The 20,407-nt window shown below is 40.2% G+C and overlaps 1 protein-coding gene across 1 annotated transcript in view; it reads right to left on the reverse strand.

Moving 5' to 3' along the window:
* Positions 1-20,407, reverse strand: part of thsd7ba (thrombospondin, type I, domain containing 7Ba) — a 245,787-nt gene that overhangs the window by 22,909 nt on the left and 202,471 nt on the right. Inside the window, exons 15-18 of the mRNA XM_041807413.1 lie at positions 6,884-6,889; positions 5,158-5,291; positions 1,645-1,798; positions 28-172 (exon numbers count right to left, since the gene is read on the reverse strand). Coding sequence (XP_041663347.1) covers positions 28-172; positions 1,645-1,798; positions 5,158-5,291; positions 6,884-6,889 — 439 coding nt within the window. The remainder of the gene's footprint in view (positions 1-27; positions 173-1,644; positions 1,799-5,157; positions 5,292-6,883; positions 6,890-20,407) is intronic.

The following is a 20,407-nucleotide window of genomic DNA, read 5'->3' on the forward strand; positions in this document are numbered from 1 at the left end:
TGCTGTGCAGATTCTCGATCCTTTTACCTGAGACTCTGTATTGGTAGGTGAGGCAGGTGCTGTTGAGGACACAGGGCTCTGACTGGACCAGATCTGGACAGGAAGAGTTTTCTGAGGCTGGAAGACGGAGGATATCTCTGGTCCTGTGCCTTGTTGTTCCTTGGTCACAATGCTGTTCAGTAGTGGTCGAATCAACATAAAGATTTGTTAAAGATCTAGCTCAGTTTCAGTGTCGTTAAAAAGGAATGGATGAAGCTATTTGGAATAAATACGTCCCTCGACAAGAAACAAAGTTACTGCCTGCTTTGACCTACTGGCCAATTCACGTAGACAAACGGTGAAAACTAATAATGCTGCCACTGTGACAGCAGGTTTACTTTGACAACAGAAAAATCAATACAAAAGCACCATTAAGACTTTGGGGATTAATTGCCACTTTTTTCACACAGAGAGTCAGTATGGTCTCTGATTTGTGATCATGATTTCCTTCCTGGCAATCTACATCCTCACTGTGCTGGAGGAAACCACTTATGAAAAGATGTACTCTTGAATATGAATAAACTGTTTGGAAATAAACAGATCCATTTCTCTATTTCATTTTCTCATTAGAAAGTGTTTCCAGTTATTTAAAGTCAGTATTTTACATAAACCAGCTCAATAAAATAAACATCAATTTCTTCATTGACCAAAGCACATTGTGGTGCTGGTGTATCAATCCTTTTTTCCTGCCTTGGTGGTCGAGATAGCTCTTTACCCTTTTTAATTTTCAGTTAAGCCAATAATATTTGATGTAAACTGCAAACCACTGAATGCTTTTACACAAACATTTTTTACAATACAGTTTCATGAAGGCCCAGTTCCTTGAACTGTAGAGAAAGTTATGTATGTAAGAATAATACATATAGTAATTATTCATTCCTGTGTTTTATGATGGTTCAAATACAAAACTTTAACATAGTTTCTTCTTCAGCATAAGAAATATGGTCAAAATAACAATGTGAACTCAGCCCCAAACCTACAAATCACAACACAACAGCTGTTTTCAGCTGAGTACAGCTGCAGTTCTTTAGTCTAAACATGGTTGACTTTTGGCTGAACACAGATATTAATACAAACACACCACATGTTAAGCTTATCAGGAATAATATAGATGAAATCTGAATTTTAAAGTTCACTAAGCTTCAAGTCTTGACATTAATCAATCAACAAATTTATGTAATGACTGTCTAGTGTTCAGACTGCTACCAATGCATGCAGACTGAAGGGTGACAGCTTGACTGGGGACCAAATGGTACCTAAAAGCTGATCTTAATAGGGAAATATGTTTGTTTTTTTTAATGAATCAGTTTACATTGTTAAGAAACAAAATGTCATCCCTGTTCTGACTGCATCAGCGCTCATCTATGTCCATTTAACTGAATTCCTAGATGCTAGCAGGTTTGTTGCGTATGACAGTAGTTCTGCAGCATCATTCATAAAAAGATTAACATTATTCCAAATTATTGACATAATCAACTGTTTTTTGAGTATATTTGCCTCATTTTACTTTTGACTCACTAAATATGGTATCATGAAGCTTCTGTGTTCGCATGTCTGTGTGGAGGGGGCTTTCTAAATGAGAAAAACTTAATTCCTGTCTCTTACCAAAGGGCAGTTGCTCCAAGGTCCCCAGGAAGTCACGACGCAGTCGCCAGGGCAGGCCAGGAAGCACACCTGGACTCGGGGTGGTGTTTCCTCATAATCACAAAGACTGTCCTCCACATGTCTGGCTTCACTGCCCGTTCCTTTCTTAACACACCTAACAGAGCAGCAGATGTCACTGAAACTTTTCTAACTTTGTCTCTAGGCCACTCTGAAGTTCAAAATATTAAATTTTTAATTGACTTTAAAATGTAATAAATTCAAAACCTTAACCAGTTCAAAGTTTGTAAACATAAGTAATAAATATAGCTTTAGTAATCCAAAACCATTTTTTGAACTTGAATTAGGGTACACTGTTTTCATTGTGCATCATTTTTTAACAGAGTAGGGTGACTGTGGCTCAGTAGGTAGTGTCAACTGTCCCTCAACCAGAAGGTAGGGGGTTTGATCCCCAGCTCCTTCAGTCATGTTTATGTGTCCTTGGGCAAGACACTTGACTCCGAAATGCTCCCACCACTGTGTCAGTTTTAGTTAATAATATAGAGCAGCCTTAGTCATCAGTGTATGAATGCAGAGTGAATAGAGGTGAATAGGTAAATATGATCTGGGGTATAATAAGCATCTTGAGTAGTCAGACATTAGAAAAAGACGATACAAGCTCAAGTCCATTCTCCATTACCATCTATGTCTTGCACGTCCAGGTGGTCTAACATGTAGCTGTATTACAGAAGTCTGGAATTTTCATTGTCTTTCATATGTTACCCCAAGCTGTGCAAATCAAGCAAATTTGAAGAACTGGTAACCACTGACACAACTTAAATTAGAGTTTTTAACACCATCGGGTGAAATTTGCACTCCAGCTGATAAACATGAGTGTTCATAGATGTATGTATGTATGTATATATGCTGGAATGTGAATGTATGTATATGTACAAGCATGTAAAAGAACACTTGTTTATACTCCCACAGTCCCAAAGATGCTACTTCCCAAATGTGTGTTTTTCTTCAGTCTCAAACTGCACGGTAATTTTGTTATTTTTATGATGCGCGATGTTTACCTTGATATCTAGTCCCTCCTTCACATTAACACCATATACACTGTGTGTGTGTGTGTGTGTGTGTGTGTGTGTGTGTGTGTGTGTCGGGGGGGGGGGTGTAGGTGTGTGTGTGTGTTTGTGTGTGTGTTTATTTATCATCTGGTCTTAGTCCTTCCACAAGCAATGGTGCACACATGTAAATTGTACTGTTACTGTTATGACCAGAGATGCACATAACTGGTACGCAGGTACACATGCGCGACAAAAAATGGGAATGCGTAACGTCACTTGTGTCATTACGGCGCCTCTGTGTACATGACTTCAGGTCACCTACAACCGTATTTCGTTCACACTTGTGACTGTCTACACCTATTGGAGTAACCTTCAGTGAGTTATGTCCAAAAAACAACAACAGACTTTACGCAGCTAAGGCACGGCACACACACACTGGAGAACTTCGCTAAATCAGCTGATCACGACGTCTCGTACTGTGAGACCTTTAATCGCTCCATTGTCAAGCTGCTGCAATTTTATTTACAAAAAGGAGGATCAAAAAACACTGCTGTGCTAAAGAGGCTGTGTAAAGACAATGAGATATCCTTCGTGAAACTGGGTAAGTTTCACAACATTAGATGGTGTGCATGGAGCCATGAGACACTGTTAAAGATATCAAAATTATTGCCAGCTATTAAGATTCAACTAGCTATGAGTGACAACAGTGACTTGCAGCACATCTGCACCGAACGTTTTCAGTGCTTTCTGGCCAACATGCTTGACATAAGCAGCATTTTTAAAGACAACCTCCATTGGGTTTCAGAGGGAAAAGCTGACCCTTGGAGAATGTAAGGATGAGCTTATGGTAGCTATTGGACAGTTCACACTTCTGCTTGATGGTGAAGGCCACTACAGGACACATGCTGTCTCCAATTCTGATGCAGATGGGGACAAGACACACTTACTTAGGGGGCTAATTGAAGAGTTTGAAATCAGATATGACTTCCTGAAGTCGTGTGATAATATCTTATTATTTGATCCTTCATTTGGCCTCAGGGTATGCAAGACCTCCACCGTTTTGGCAACACAACAGTTTGCACTATTTTACAGCGGTACAGGACTGCCCTGCAACTTGATAAAGACATCACCATGAAAGAATGGATGCGCTTGAAGCAAGCAGGAAGACATTTGGCTGCCTCCTCTGTGTATGACTTGGTCCAGATAATAAATACAGGAAATCCAGATGTTTACTCCAACATCATCAAGGTGGTGAAACTTTCTCTTACCCTGCCTTTGAGCAGTGCAGCCTGTGAGAGGGGATTTTTCACATCTCAATATAATAAAAAACAAACTACAGATCTCGTCTGTCACATGCTCATCTCTCCGCCCTGATGCACATTCATCTTTCAAAGAAGACCACAGACACATTTGACCCAAAGTCAGCCATTGATTTGTGGATGGAGACAGCTAACCAGAGACTTAACCAGGGACAGGGAGGTACATCTGCAGCATCACATCATCATCATTTACCATGCAGGAGGCTGAGGTAGAGGACAGTGATGGAGAAACTAAAGAAGAAAATGAGGAAGACTGAGCTTAGACCTTCCTACCTATGGGGTGAGTACCAGACACCATCTCCTGGTACTGACCTGAGTAACTCATTGAAAAAGTTATGTGCATCCCTGGTTATGATCATTGCTAAGTTTGCTCATATTGTATTTAAGTATTGTTTGCACTTTTCTTACTTTGCCTGCCTTTGTCTGCTTCCTGTTGAGCTGTTGATCAGATTTCCCCCTATGGGGAACCAATAAAAGCTTCTCTTGCCTTATCATCTTATCTTATTATATAAATTGTTTTTCAGGTACATGTTCACCTGTGTTTTTCACATTAGAGATTCATAGTAAAACATTAAAATATATTCAAAAGATGTGTCAGGAGTGACTGCTGTAATTTCACCTAGTTTTAAGCATTAGGGTTGTGGAAAGCTGGAAACTGGTGGATGAAGTTCAAAGCTGTATGCAGAGGGTGTCTGGTTTGAAAAACATTTCCAGACATGGAGGTATTTATTCTTGGCTCACTGTTTGATTGGCAGGGGTTTTAGGTCTGTCATTAAGCTCACACATAAAGTGGTAAAGTGGGCTAGCACCAACACTTCAGGTTCGTTTGACCTAATAACACAGTGGCATTTTAGATTTCCTATAGAGTTCACTCCAAAAGCAACACTTGAACATGCTGCCTGCTGAAAAGGTCAACAACTTCATTGCTTTCCTCAGTGGCTATATTAGGTACAAATGAAAAGCACAGCAAACATGTCAAGTAACACTCATTAGGGAAAAAAGGTGTGCTAAGAATTTTTCTTCCTAGCCTTGGAAGCAGCCTCAGCGTAAGTGCCAGCTATGGGAAGACTGACAGTTGACTCCTTCTATCATTTAATGCAAAGTGAGGCTGGCAGTTCTCCAAGCCTCGTCCTAACCATCTCACTAACCTGACCTTGCGGCTTTGGACTCCCTCCCCACAGCCCGGCAGACCATCTACTGTGCTGACGGCACAAATGGACCAGGGTTCGATCCTCCACTCATATTGGCTGCATTCACTGTGGCATGTAACTGCCTCGTTCACCTGCAGGTGTGCACGGATAAACAAAAAGGTGAAAAGACACACACATAGTACACACACATACTGTACAAAAACAGCTAACAAGTATGCTGGCATTAAATGAATTTAGGATGATTTCACTTTCCATCTAACACTGAAACACTGTCAGAAACATTGGTTCAAGTTAAAAACTGTACCGCATGTGGGCTTTAATCTGGGGAATAATATCTTGTGCTTCCAGATATAATTCACTGATTACATCTAGAAGCATTACATTTCAGTGAGCTGTTTTATATTTATGTGTAACACTGATGATGATATTGCCAAACATTTGCTTAAAATGTCATAAGATGAGGTCAAAAGCAGTTAAGGATATTATCTTTTTCTGAATTTTTACGATGTCTTTTATTCTGTGGCACCAAAGACAGAATTGGTGTTTAAATTTTGAAATTTTAGCATTTTTGGCATTTGAATTGACTGATGTATGATTAACATGCTACTACTGCTTATTAACATCATTGCCTGATAGAGCTTCATTGATTGATTGATTGCATTCCACTGCTGAAATGAAATCTATGCATGATGTGGAAAGTATGGATCATGTAAAACGACTATGACCACGGCAATAGGCACTTCAGCTAAGGGTGTAATTGGCTGGATTTTTGTGCCTTTTCACTTGTCTCCACTCAGCTAGTTATCTCTCTGGCATGCCTGTATAACCAGGGGAACAGCCAGTGCAATGCTCCTGCAAGCACATGTTTACTCTCAATCTATGTGACAGTCTGCCACAGTAAAAGGTATCCTCTAGAGGACAATTTGTGAAAAAGCTATGACAGGCTATAATGGGTGTGTGTAAGTGTGTGGATGTGTGTATTTAAGTGTGCAGACAAGAGAGAGTAAATGTGTGTTGAGTATTCACTCCCCTAAGGGCCACACAGATGCCTATTACTAACTCTCATCATCTCCCATCTGTCCCAGCAGATGCCCCTGCTGGGTAAAATGGCAAATGCTATGCTTTCACTTTCTCCCTTACTAACGTATGACACAATTCCAACAGATAATTTTCATCAACAGCAAGACTCTCTTTCCACAAACTATCCATTTTTGTAGCACCAAAGAGCACGAGGTGCATGATAGGTAGTGTACAGTCTGTTTGATATCAAACAACAAAGAAGAACAAAAATACAAGATTTGCACCTGAGTGCATCTTAGCTATAATACATTTAAATGAAGGTTCTTCATAGAGGTATTAAATGAGGCATTATGCAGTGACACATAGGGCACATATCTATCCTCTGCTCATTTGTTATACTAAATCATTCTTGAATAGCTAAACAGTAATGGGATTACCTGGATATCTTTGGCACACTCAAAAATTTTACTGATAACCTGATGAATTCCAAATAGTCTTTTGAAAATGTCAATCTGAGGGCCTTCACATTAAATGCAGATGAGATTTCATTCAGATGCACTCACATTAAATGTTCCCATTTTTTTTTTCTCAAGGAAAACATCACGAGGATCAAAAGATCAAGTGCATGACTTGGATTGATCTGGCATGCATTTTATATTCATTAGCTAAAGCACAGTAGATGTACAGAATAAATAGCACTGACCTGAGCCTGCGTGGGTGTCCACATTAGCATTGCATGGCAGGCCAGAAGTTGAGCAGGGAGAGAAGAACAGTGATATAATCATTAGTTTAGATTAAGCCCCCAGTGACATACTTATGCTTAGCTAGCATTTTAAAATGAATAAATAAACAAATACATAATACAAAGGTTTCCTCTGCTCTGTGTTATAATGGATGATTAAGTACTTCATTTACATTGTTTCTAACAGTGTGGGATCTTTTACCAAAAATAATGATTTATGGTATTGAGGTGACTTTTTTTGGTCCTGCAGTTGGTTGTAGTTTTGCAACTCAGAGAAATTAATTTGTCTGGAAATAGTGAGAGGAGGAAAAAGGAAAAGTCATTTAAATGAGCAAATGCCCAGAGAGGCTATGCTCTGAATCTGTACAATGTCACTAAACACAGTTGTTAGAATAACAAGACATGCTATCCAATTATTCACAGTAAAATGGACATTCAAAATAAATACTAAAGCCCAAACACCACTTCCATATGCTGTATAGACTCACAGAATGTTTGACTGGGTCAAATATTGTATGGTTCATGCCGTGAAAACTGGTCATACTAGAAGTACACAAACACATCTGAATGCCAAAACAGTCTTTTTAAAATCTTCATTCATGAAGGATCAGGATTCTGGGCATCCAAATATATCAAGTAAACAATCCAATCTGAACTGTTAACATAACACCAGTTTGGCAGGGTGGTATATATCCCTTGGGTTTTGTTAATGAGAGTGCAATGCAATGAGAATGACATGTGCTGGGGTTCAAATACCTAACACACTCTTTCAACACATACAACTCCCTGTCAATAAAAGAAAAAAGCCAAAACAAAGAGAGCATTTCAATTTTGGGGCATAATGGACTCTGCAGCAGGTTCATAAAAATTCTGTTTCAGTTCATCTGCTACTCTTAAGCCCCACTGAAACATAGAGCCCTTCACACATCCTGATGACTTAAGACTGGGGAGTTAACAGCAATGATCTCCTAAGGGGAGCAAGATTCAGCCATGAGAAAGTACTGAGATCAAAGTACTCACTGTATTCTTTACACAGTGTGGCTTATCTGAAAATGACATTCTGTGGAACCTGATAGAGACACATGTTTAATGTATTTAAAAACTAAACAGTGAAGCTGCTTAGTTTCCATGGCATTGGCAAAATCTTGTCATTTGAAGCATACTATTGTGATACTGTGTATCTAAAATGTTCACAAATGACTCTCTCTATATCTTAACTTTTCTAAAACAGAAAAGACATTTGAACCAATGTAACTCTTGCCTCCTCTTTCAGACCCTTTCATACCAGAAAGCAAATGCCATGCCATTAATTCACATTTTGACCACTGTATTCTTTCAACAAAACACACATATTTCCTTAATATTTTTGCGCACACTAAGCTCCATTGCTAGTCTGTCACCTATCTAGCTTTGAGTTGCACTTTTCAAGTTGACTTTCGGTTGATGTTTTCTAAAACCAGCCTGTTTTATTCTAATGTTAGATTAACCAGTGTTACACCAGTCTGCCTGTAAAAGTCTATGACTGGGTCCTCCCTTCTGCCCTGCACACCAAAACCAAAGAGCCTGACATCCTCCTGTCATTCATACTGTAGCTGCTATGTTTATTTGACTGCAACAAAGCCAACACAGTAAAACAAACTATGTGACCACCAATAAGAGTAGTCTCTAACTAAGTAATCTTGCACTGGGACACAGCTCAAGATGATGGGACTGCATTAGCAAAGGTAATTCTCATGCATCTATCCTTACAGCAGCTACTTGTTATTGCAATGTGTAGTGTATCAGCAGTTTTTACCTCATGTAAGAAGAGCTGGGACAGCCCATAAAACCTTAGTTTTGGGTTCTCAACCATGGTGGTTGGGCATCCCAACACTAAACAGCGCTTACAATGTATTTTCTTTTCTTGGTAGAGGCAAACCCATACAACAGAAGTTTGTGAAGTTGGAGGAAAAGGTTTTCCTCTCAGATGGGTGCAGGATGAGTTGTGATTTGCTCTACAGAAGACTTAAAGTAGTGCTGTGAAGAAGTGTTTGCCCCCTTTCTGATTCCTGATGTTTTTGCATATTTATCACACTTAAATGTTTTGGATCATCAAACCAATTTTATATCTCACAAAGACAACCCAAGTAAAGAGAAGATGCAGTGTCTGAATGATTATTTAATTTTTTTTTTTCTTTTGGGGTCAAAACCTATCTGGCCCTGTGTGAAAAAGCAATTGCCCCCCTTGTTAAATCATGAGTTAACTGTGATTAACAATTTAATTTTAATTTATTTTAATAATTTAATTAAAAATGTTGCCAGGCAACAGATGCACTCTTGAGTTATATCTTGGACTTGTAGTGTTTTTCACATTTAAGTTGACAACATATGTTGAAACCTGTAAAAACAAAGAAGATGGATGGTCCAGGACACCTTTGAGAGAAAGAATGGGAAATTTCCATCAAGAAAAACCCAAAAACGGTGAAAAGAAGGCCTCAGTCTCAACTACAACTCTTGGCTAGCTTAAAAGCTTTCCTGATGGAGATAATCCGGAGAACGGGGCGCTTTGTTGAATCAAGAAATCACTTAAATAGAAGCTGTCAGACAAAGTGAAGTAGGCTACAAGATCTCAGAAAGAAACGCATCACGCCACCATCCAAAGAAATTCAAGAACATATGAGAAACAAAGTGATTGATATCAATCAGTCTGGAAAAAGTTACAAAGACATTTCCAAGGCTTTGGGACTCCAGAGAACCACGGTCAGAGCCATTATCCACAAATGGAGAAAACTGAGAACAGTGGTGAACCTTCCCAGGAGTAGTCGGCCAACCAAAATGACACCAAGAGTGCAACGACGACTCATCCAGGAGGTCACAAAAGAACCCAGAACCACATCCAAAGACCTGCAGGCCTCACTGGCCTCAGTTAAGGTCAGAGTTCATGACTCAACCATCAGAAAGACACTGGGCAATAATGGCATCATGGGAGAGTTCCAAGGCCAAAACCACCGCTGACAAAAAAGAACACAAAGGCTCGTCTCACATTCGACTAAAAGCATCTTGATGGTCCCCAAGACTCTTGGAGAAAAATTCTGCGGACTGACCAGCCAAAAGTAGAACTGTCTGGAAGATGTGCGGCCCGTTACATCTGGAGTAAAAATAACAGCATCTGATAAAAAGAACATCATGCCAACAGTCAAACATGGTGATGGCAGTGTGATGGTCTGGGGCTGCTTTGCTGCTTCAGGACCTAGACCCATGGCCGTAGCCAGCTATGAGGTCACCGAGGTCCGGACCTCGGTAAAAATTTCAGAGAGAAAAAAATAGAAGCCCAAAACAGCATGTTAAACACATATTAACACACTGACTTTTATTTTGAAACTGCATGCAGGAAGTTATCGGAATATGCCTAGAAGCGTCTAAACTGCCTTATTTCACATAAATAATAAGCTGTTATCTGACGTCAGGCCCGCCCCTGCCTAAACACAAACTATGCATAGCGCCTCAACATAGTGGGGGACCTCACGTTGAGCGTCTGTTTTCTTCTCTCTCTCTATCTGCACATCAGTCCAGTGTTTGTATGGTAAATATGATCAAGGTAATGTATATACAATGTTGACAAAACAAAAACTCTACCTGGTCGTTACGTTAGTAAATCAATCTTCACGATATCTATTAATGAAAATCAGTGCCATCAGTGATCAATGAGGTGTGCGCCGTGTGCTGTGTGTCTCTCTCCTGACGCTTGCAGCACAGAGACTCTAATCACGTGTGGCCTGTATATCCACCTGTTATTCTGCAACCTCTCTTGTCAAAAGTCAGCTCCTACTATCCTTTTGTTTGTAAAATTTATGGTAAAACTCCATAAAGCTCCCACGCTGGTTCTAACCCGGAATTTATTGACATTGTAAAACTTCCTCGCCCTGATCAGCTGTTTTAAAATTAGATCGCAGGTAAAAACAAATAAAGAAAACATATATTTTAAGGTGATATAATAAAGCCTACTGATAATGACACAGAAGCAGAAACATAGTGAGGGAGATACAGATGAGCTGCTTAGTTAGGGAAGGGGAGGGGTGCAGGGGTGTATTTGAGGGGGGGATGAGGGGGCAAGATCACTGGTTTATGCTAGTTTAATTCTGAGAGAAAAACCCCAATAAAACAGAGCTAAAAAATGTGGGATTAATGTTATTTTGAAAATAACTCCGAAAAAAGTCAGAAAAACATTAAAAAATATTATCTTTATAATTACAAAAAGGAATATGATCATTGAAAGCAATGATCACTTTTTTCAGATAAAAGTTTCGCTGAAAGACACAGGCCTGTGGTAGTTACTGGTATGTTATCCTTGGTGATGACTCAATTACAACTAAGAATGACCTCTTTTATATTCAACTAACTCAGGCTAAATTGCAATTTGCACAGACTCTGTATGTGTTATTGTAATACCGAGATGGTGTGTGTGTGTGTGTGAGTAACAACTTTTCTTATAAATATATATATATATATATATATATATATATATATTAAGGCTGTCAATAGATTAAAATTTTTAATCGCAATTAATCTCACAAATTCCATAGTTAACTCACGATTAATTGCAAATTAATCACACTTTTTTGTCTATTCTAAATGTACCTTGCAGTACTATTTCTCAAGATTTAAATACCCTTATCAACACAAGTGGACAAAAATGCTTTCTTTATGCAAATGTTTGTTCGTGTCAACAACCCAAAACAACAACAGATAAAGTTCAGAAAATTCTCTAGTCTGAGCTCAAAGATACTGAACACTGCAAAAATATGATGAGAGCATAACATGGTAAACTCAAGCCCGACAGATGGAGATACTGACCTTAATGTAACATTACTGAATAATACCACAATGTAGAGTCAAACTTTAGACTTCTAGAACTTAACTCCTCTGTTCTCAGCAGCTGAACACCAAACAACAGATCTCATCATCACACATGATGATGAGAGCTCAGCAGTAAGGCACAGACACATCTAATGGTGTTTCACTGTTCTGATGTGAGTAAGGTGGACACATCTGCCCTGCTCAAGAGAAAAAGCAAGTCATTACTTAAAAATGTCTGCTATTATTTATCATATTTTTCCTTTCAAACTAAAAAATATAGTCCAAATGTAAAATAAATGCTGACAGTAAGAAATGACTGTCATCAGTCCAGTAGATTTACTGGAATGATGTCAATAAACACACATGTGAAGCCTCTTTTCAAAATTCATGAACACACAAAGTAAAAGAAGTCTCAGTGGAGAACTTTCAAGGTGTAGTAAGAGGACTTAACCATCTCTTCATTCTTCAGATCATAGAAGAGCTACAGATTTAATCTAAAACCATTTTTTTCTTCCTAAATAAAGGAGACCCACAGTCTAATAATGCTTTCAGCTTATATTCTGATACTCTACAGAGCTCATTCACTAACCTCTGCTGTCCTGTCACACACCAGCCTCTGCTGCTCTGTCTCCTCCTCCTCATGATGCAGCTGTATATTCACCAGCATCAGACAATCTCCTATAGGGACTGCAGAGTCTTTGACAGTTTGGCAGCATCTTGATTGACTGTTATTTAAATTTGGCGTTTATTCACAGTTCCAGTCGATCGTTTTAGTAAGTTTCGTTTTTTCCGAATACTTTCACTTTCAAGCAGGAGCTGCGTGGGGATGAGAGCGGACCTTTAGGAGACGTGATCGGACCAGTCAACAGTCAATAGCGCAGCTGTGGTGCCGGTTCATGGCAGATATAATAGCCTAAATAAATGAATAAATCATACTGGCCCAAAAGTGTGTCGGCACACCGGGAAATGCCCGGTATGCCAGATAGCGAGTCCATCCCTGCAGAGTTGTCTGAGTGTCTCCATTGTAAACAAATCCAGCATGGCGAGGGGGGCGGCTCTCTGCATTAGTGGTGTGCATGGCCAGCGAGTGGTGAGGACTATATAAGACTCTACGAACTTCCTGTAACTCCGTTCATGTCGACAGTAGGAGAAAATACCTTCAGTGTTATCTGACATGATCTGAAAGCTGAACCTGTCATTCAAAAGTCTCTGTCCTGTATCCATCTCTGCTCGATTGTACTGCATCACGATAGCGCCACTTCCTGGTCTGGCAAACTACGGGATGGGTCGAGGGTCATACAGAACGCGCATGCGTTAATCGTGCGATAAAAAATTTAGCAGCGTTAAAAGTAATTTGAGTTAACGCGATATTAACGCGTTAACTTTGACAGCCCTGATATATATATATATATATATATATATATATAAACCCTGGCTACAGCCCTACCTGGACCACTTGCTGTGATTGATGGAACCATGAATTCTACCAGAAAATCCTGAAGGTCAACATCCGGCCATCAGTTCATGACCTCAAGCTCAAGCACTCTTGTATTATGCAGCAGGACAATAACCTGAAACACATCAGCAAGTCCACCTCTGAATGGCTCAGAATAAACAAAATTAAGGTTTTGGAGTGGCCAAGTCAAAGTCTAAACTTAGATCCAACCGAGATGCTGTGGTGTGACCTTAAATGGACATTTCATGCAGGAAAACCCTCCAATATGGCGGAGTTAAAACAATTCTGTGAAGAAGAGTGGGACAACATTCCTCCACAGTGATGAGAAAGACTCATCAGCAGTTATAACAAACGTTTGATTTCAGTTATTGCTGCCAAGGGTGGAACAACCAGTTATTAGGTTCAGGGGCACATTACTTTTTCACACAGGGACAGAGAGGTTTGGATTTTTTCCCTCCTTAAAAAATTAAATAATCATTCAGACACTGCATGTTGTATTTACTTGGGTTGTCTTTGTGTAATACAAAAATTGGTTTGAGGATCCAAAACATTTAAGTGTGATAAATATGCAAAAACATCAGGAATCAGAAAGGGGGCACTGTAGGTATGGTTTGTACTAACAGTTGTGTTCAAAGGGTCAACAGTGGGTTAGTGTATGAAGAGGAAATATTCAGAACTGCCAAGAGTGGAATCTTCCATTGGAGTGATTTTTATTCCTTTGGTCTAAAGGATCGGATCATTTGACTGTTGGTCATGGCCAAATGTAATAACCTTGTTTGGTGCTGCCAATCAGGTGCCTGATTGGCAGCACCTGTGAGCATGGGCCCAGCTACAGTGGCCAGTGGATGTCTGCTTCAAGAATCGGCATGCCACATTTGACTGATCTGGATAGGGCCCGTCAGTTGGGCAACTTCAAGCTGGTGTTCCACAAAATCAAGTTGCGGCATTGTTTGGAGTGAACCCTAGTACCATCTCCAAACTGAAGGCCAAGTTCCATATAACGGGGTCTGTCAGAGACAAGCCGCGAAGTGGACGTCCCATGAAGACAACACCCCAAGAATACTGTTTTTTCACCCTGTCAGCAAGAACTACATCCTCCAAGATGACAACACTCACCCCCACAGAGCAGGGTTTATCAGAGACTACCTCCAGAATTTGGGAGTGGAGAGGATGGGATGGCCTGCCAGCATTCCTGACCTTAACGCCATTGAACACTTGTGGGATCAGCTTGGGCGTGCTGTTCGTGCCAGTGGACCAACACAACCATGTTGGCTGACTTGCGACAAATGCTGGTTGAAGAATGGGATGCCATCCCACAGCAGTGTGTGACCAGGCTGGTGACCAGCATGAGGAGGAGGTGCCAGGCTGTTGTGGCTGTGTATGGTTCTTCCACACGCTATTAAGGCTCCTGTTTGTTAAATTAATAAATTGTTCAATTGTCGATATGTCTTGTTTCTTCAAACTTCAATCATCCAATCCACCAAACACCCAACAAGAGTCAATGGCAGAATCAGCTGTTTGGCATTGGCAGAGAAGATTCGGCACATTTTTCATGGGCACAACCCACATCCTCAGCTCTGCTGCTCATCCCACAAATGCATGATCCTTACAAATGTGGCACCATTTAAAAGGGTAATAAACAGGCTTTCCAACGGTATAAGATTTATTACCAAGGAGCATTGTTACAACAAAGAAATAATGTACCAAACACAAATTGCCTTACTTTTTGTTTTAAGTTTGTATTAGTGGTGTAATTACAGCAGCAGAGAATCCTTCTTACACCTACGCCATGATGAAAGTCTCCAGGAGTAAACTCAGTTTTATATATTCCTGATGTGTTTGGGTCATAATGCTGCTGTTTGGGAAGTGAGACATTCCTCATTCAAGCATAGAGTGCTAATTAGCTAACACTAGCTAGTTTACGTTACTCAATGATTCTACCTGACAGTCAGCTGACAGTCAGTGTTGTGGTGATGTAGTGGTTAACAGAGTTATAATCTGCTACAGTTAACACAAAATTTGATGGCAGGAGGAGTCTGCTTGGTGCTACTGTCTTCTGTGGCCTACAGAGACAAGGCAGCATCAAACAACATGAATCCATCCTTCTTCTGTAGCAGTCAAATTCAGGCTATTCTACTCATTTGTTGTACATCAAGTGAACGACCACTTTCTTTCATTCAAAAACTAAAATATATAATAATAATAATAATAATAATAATAATAATAAGGTGCTGAGATTCTCAATACTGTACAGCAGGAGTATTTTCGTGCCTGCCAGGAGAAAGCTCCATGAGTGTGTGATGTCATGCAGAACATATCAATCAATGTTGCTCAACACAGCCACCCTTGTTTTTCAAAATCTCTCAATTTATCCAAAAGATTTGAAAACTTTCTTTTGAGTTTAAAATTCTTAAAGATAAAAGCAATAAACAAAATTCTAAATGTAATGATCTTGTAAACATGCTGTGCTAACTTATGCCAGTGGAATAAGTTAAAGGTTTCATACCAACATGCAAATATCAGTCTTGTTTTCTTTGGCAACGGAAGCTTTCAAAATAATATCAGATTACAGGGGGAGTCTAAAATGTATATGAAAAGATCAAAATCAAAACCTAGAGCGGTCAATTTGAGTGAATTTTCAAAACACAATCCTTACATAAGTTGTCAAAATATATTGCTGATAAAAAACAAGCAAAGGGTTATGTTATATTACCTTTTAGTATAATAATAATAATAATTATTATTATTATTTTATTATTATTAAATTATTATCATTATTATTATAACAATAATAATAATAATAATAATAGCTTTTGAGATTTAGCATGTGCACTTTTAAGTGCATTTCTTTGTAATTACAATTCTTAAAATGAAGAATTTCTCCATCTTTGAAAACTTTAGGACTTTTATTTCAGATGCTGTAAGACCTCACTTTAAAGAATCTGACATAGGAAAGGTCACTTTTTAACCTAACAGAGATATTCAGTGAAAAAATCCAAACAGGTCAATTAATAATGCACACCTTTATTACAAGGAAATTAAGGAGATTGGGTGTGGAAAGGTTTACATTTAACAGAAAGTTCAACAGACATGCATAATCAAGTCTTCCTGAACCAAGAAAACCAACAATTATAGAGTATTCCATTGTTTTTAAACTCTTAAAGAGATAAACTCAGGCTCAAGTCCACACACAGCTCTGGCTCTGGAGCCACCCCCTGGAGAGGGGCTGAACTCTCTCCTTTCCTGGAATTGAGAGGGTGAGAGGAGCCGGGCAGGTGTGGGGATACTCACGAGCCCCTGGCTGAGCGCCACTGTGTTGAAGTTCAGGGAATAGGAGGGTCACCTTCTTGTGACTGAAAATGGCAGGGAGGAAGGCTCTGACAGTTTTTAGTGCTTATGCACCAAGCAACAGTTCAGAGTATGCAGCCTTCTAGGAGTCTTTGGATGGGGTCCTGGAAGGGATCTCAACTGAGGACTCTATAGTTCTACTAGGGGACTTCAATGCCTACGTGGACAGTGATGGAGAAACCTGGAGGGGTTGATTAGGAGGATCAGCCTGCCTGATCTGACCTGAACCTGGTAGCAGTGCACCATAGGCCAAAGGTCTAGGATCGACTTAGTAGTCATTTCATCAGAGATGTAGCTGTATGTCTTGGACATTCAGGTGCAGAATGGAGCATATCTGTCAACTGATCACCTGGTGAATTGGATCAGATGACAGGGAAGGCTGCTGGAAAGACCTGGTAAAACTAAGGGAGTCGTGCAGATGGACTGGGGACGTCTCACCAAGACCCCTGTTGGTGCGTTTTACACTTTTACCTCAGGAAGAACTTCTTGTGCATGCTGAGGATGGTTGGGATATGGAATCCGAGTGGTCTATGTTCAAAGCCTCCCTTTTGTAAAAGTGGCTCAGAGGGCAGCTGCTTTGGCAGTTGCAGAAGCAAAAATTTGGGTGTGGGAGGAGATCATGGTGGCTATGAAGAAAGATTTTTGGTTGGCCTTAAAGATATTCTTGCAAACCATCAGGTGGCTCAGGAAGGGAAAGCAGGGCTCTTCTCGGGCTGTTCTCAGCAATAGGGACCAGCTGAAGTGGACTGGGGATGCTGTTTGAATGTGGAAGGAACACTTTGAGGAGCCCCTTAATCCAGCTAACGTATCCTCTTCTGGGGTGGCAGAGTCTGACGATCCAGGGGAAGACCCATCTTTATCTTTGGCAGAGGTTGCTAAGATAGTCAAATGCACCCCAGTCAATGAGATTTGCCCTGGGATGCTGAAGTTTCTGGATATTGTTGGGCTGTTGTGGCTGGCAAAACGGAGAATTAAGTCTGCACACCAGAAGCTGCAGTCATGTCAGATGAAGTTCTAGGGTCAAAAACGTCATACTATGTGGTGATAATCTTTATTAAACAAGCTTCAGAGCAGCTTACTGGGTCTGTTGGCCTCCTCCGCTGGGGACCTTCAGCAGGCACTGGGGCAGTTTGCAGCTGAGTGTCAGGATGAGGGTCAGCACCTCCAAATCTGAGACCAAGGTTCTTTGCCAGAAAGAAGTGCTCCTCCTTGCTCCCTGAGAAGTGAGTCTCTGCCTAAGGTGAAGGAGTTCAAGAATCTTGGGTCTTGTTCACAAGTGAGGGTAAGGGAACATGAGACTGACAAGCAGATTGGGGGAGCATCAGCAGCACTGCAGGCTTTGTGCCGGTCCATTGTGGTGAAGAAGGTGCTGGGCAGGAAGGCAAAGCTTTCAATTAACTGGTTGGTCTATCTCCCAACCCTCACCTATGGTCATGAACTCTTGTAATGACCAAATGAATGAGATCGCAGATAGAAGCAGATAAATAAGTTTTCTTTGGGGGGTGGCTGAGCACAGCCTTATAGAGAGACATCTCTGTCATCCTCCCTTGGGAAAGACCTGGAGGAATTATATATCCTGTCTGGTCCAGGAAAGCCTTAGGATCCCCCAGAAGGAGTTGGAAATTGTTGCTGGGGGAGGGATGTCTGGGTTGACTTACTTAGCCTGCCACAGCCCTGGATTAGTGGAAGAAGATGGATGGATGGGGGGATGAGTTGTTAATTTAAGAATCAGGTTGACAAATTAAACTGTTGATTTCAAGCTTGCAAAATGAAAATGGTAATTTTAATATAAGATTTTTTTTTTGCCTTGAGCTTGCTAGTACATAAGTCAATATAAGTTTCACAAGTTTGTATCGGACCAACGCAGACTCACATATTTATATTGCCTTAAATATATCGTGCTCCTGATGGCAGCATAAACTGCTAAGAAAGCTAACAGTAAATTTTGGTTATTTACACTGCTTTTACATTAGGAAAATACAAAAACTTGTCAATTTTGCTGGTTGCTCATTGCATGATAGTTGGCTAAGGAGGTGTTTGGCAAAGGGTCCATTCCTCTTAAGGCCTATTAACAAAAAAATGTAAAGAGGCAGATCTTTTAAGAAACAGTGCTGCTTTTGTGCGCTCTGAAGTGGTGCAAATTGCAAAAAAATGCATCTTTTCAACTGAGCATGTGCAAAGTGTAAATCCATGCCAAACGCATACAAATTTTACACAAATTGTTCAGCCAAGTAAACCACATCCTGTCCCATTTAAATGTGTGTAATGAGGGGATATTGAAAAAAAAACAGCACCAACATATAGTTAGTGCAAATTCTTCAGTGGATATGGTGCAAAATAGGAACTATTAGTGGACACAGTTCTCAAGCTAAACTTGGTGCTTTTAGTACGGTGCAAAAATCTTATTGGATCTACCCCAAAGTCTTTAACACATTTTATTCTGATCACATTTTTCCAAAGTAGAAAAATACCAATGAAGCAGCACTAATGATAGGCTGTTCAGACTCCTACAGTGTCTGTTTAATTCTTGGGCCATTTTTCTTTAGTATTTTGTGGCACTTCTCTCATGCTCTCTTTCTCTCTGTATCCCTCCCCTGTACCCTTTGCTCACTCAACCATGTGATGTGAGGATGAGTTGTGGTACACTGTAAATTTCATTTTTGTCATGGCAGTCACTTCTGGCCATAACTCCAGGGGAAATGCCTGCTGAGTGAGTGAGACCAAACTAAAGCTAGATATTAGGTTGTCTACTTCCTTCACAAATATTGTTTGTGAGAGAAGCAGACAGCTAGTATGCATGTGGGTATTTTAACTGATTTAACAAAGTCTTATAACTGCATTTACATTTATGGAGCCTGAACTGTGAAGGTCAGACAGAAAGAAAGCATGTTGTATGAGATAAAGTCAAGAAGTCATATTTGACCAACTAGGTGTCTTCCTGCTTAACATAACTGCAATGCCTATTAAACCAGAGTGGAGGTTAGAGTAACTTCACACCAACATCCCTGACAAATGCATTTTAAAAGATTAATCTGATTATGTTAACAATGATCTCCATGTGGGCCCACCTCAGGATCATTTTCTGAGGGCAAATGCAGCAGCAAGCTCCAAATTCAGTGGCAAGGGTTACTGCAGGGCAAAACTACAGGGGCAATACAGACCTTGTTAGTGGGCACTTAACCATCTGTACACAAATCTCCACTTGAACACAATGGAATATTTGTTTCAGTTGTGCCTCATTTACATTTTGACCTCTAGAAACTGAAGTGTCCCATCAAGCCTACTCAAGCATACAGGCAGTGTTCATAAAACACATCCTTTCTTTGAACCACAACCCTGTTGGAGATATACTGTCAAAAATTATTCAGAGCTACAGATACAGCCTGGCTAAAGAGTACCACAATATCACTCTACTTCCTAATCTTTGTCCCCTTACCTTTTGTACCAAAAACCACCCTGTTTTGTGTCGAGGAAAGGGCGTGTCTTGCAAGGCAAATGATTGGGTCTGATGGGCCATAACAGAAAATGAACAGGTCACCTCGTGCTGTGAGCTCATGGGTAATAAACCTTGTTAATGAAAAGTGAGAATGCTATCCACTCTGCATTTATGTGACAATAATAGGCAGCAATACAACTAGGGCTGGAAAAACCATAGTCCACAAACCACAAGGCCAAAAATTTAAGCCAAAAACCACTTCTTGCATCCTTGCCCTTGCAGAAAAATGATGAAGGTCTGTGTAAAAATGGAGTAAAGCTGACGCTTTCTGCCAATATTTTAACTTATTTATCTACATTAAGACCTCCACACCCCCACCCATATGTGTAATCTTTGAATAATGAGGCAG

The sequence above is a fragment of the Cheilinus undulatus genome, linkage group 15 (assembly GCF_018320785.1).
Source record: "Cheilinus undulatus linkage group 15, ASM1832078v1, whole genome shotgun sequence".
Lineage (NCBI taxonomy): Eukaryota > Metazoa > Chordata > Actinopteri > Labriformes > Labridae > Cheilinus > Cheilinus undulatus.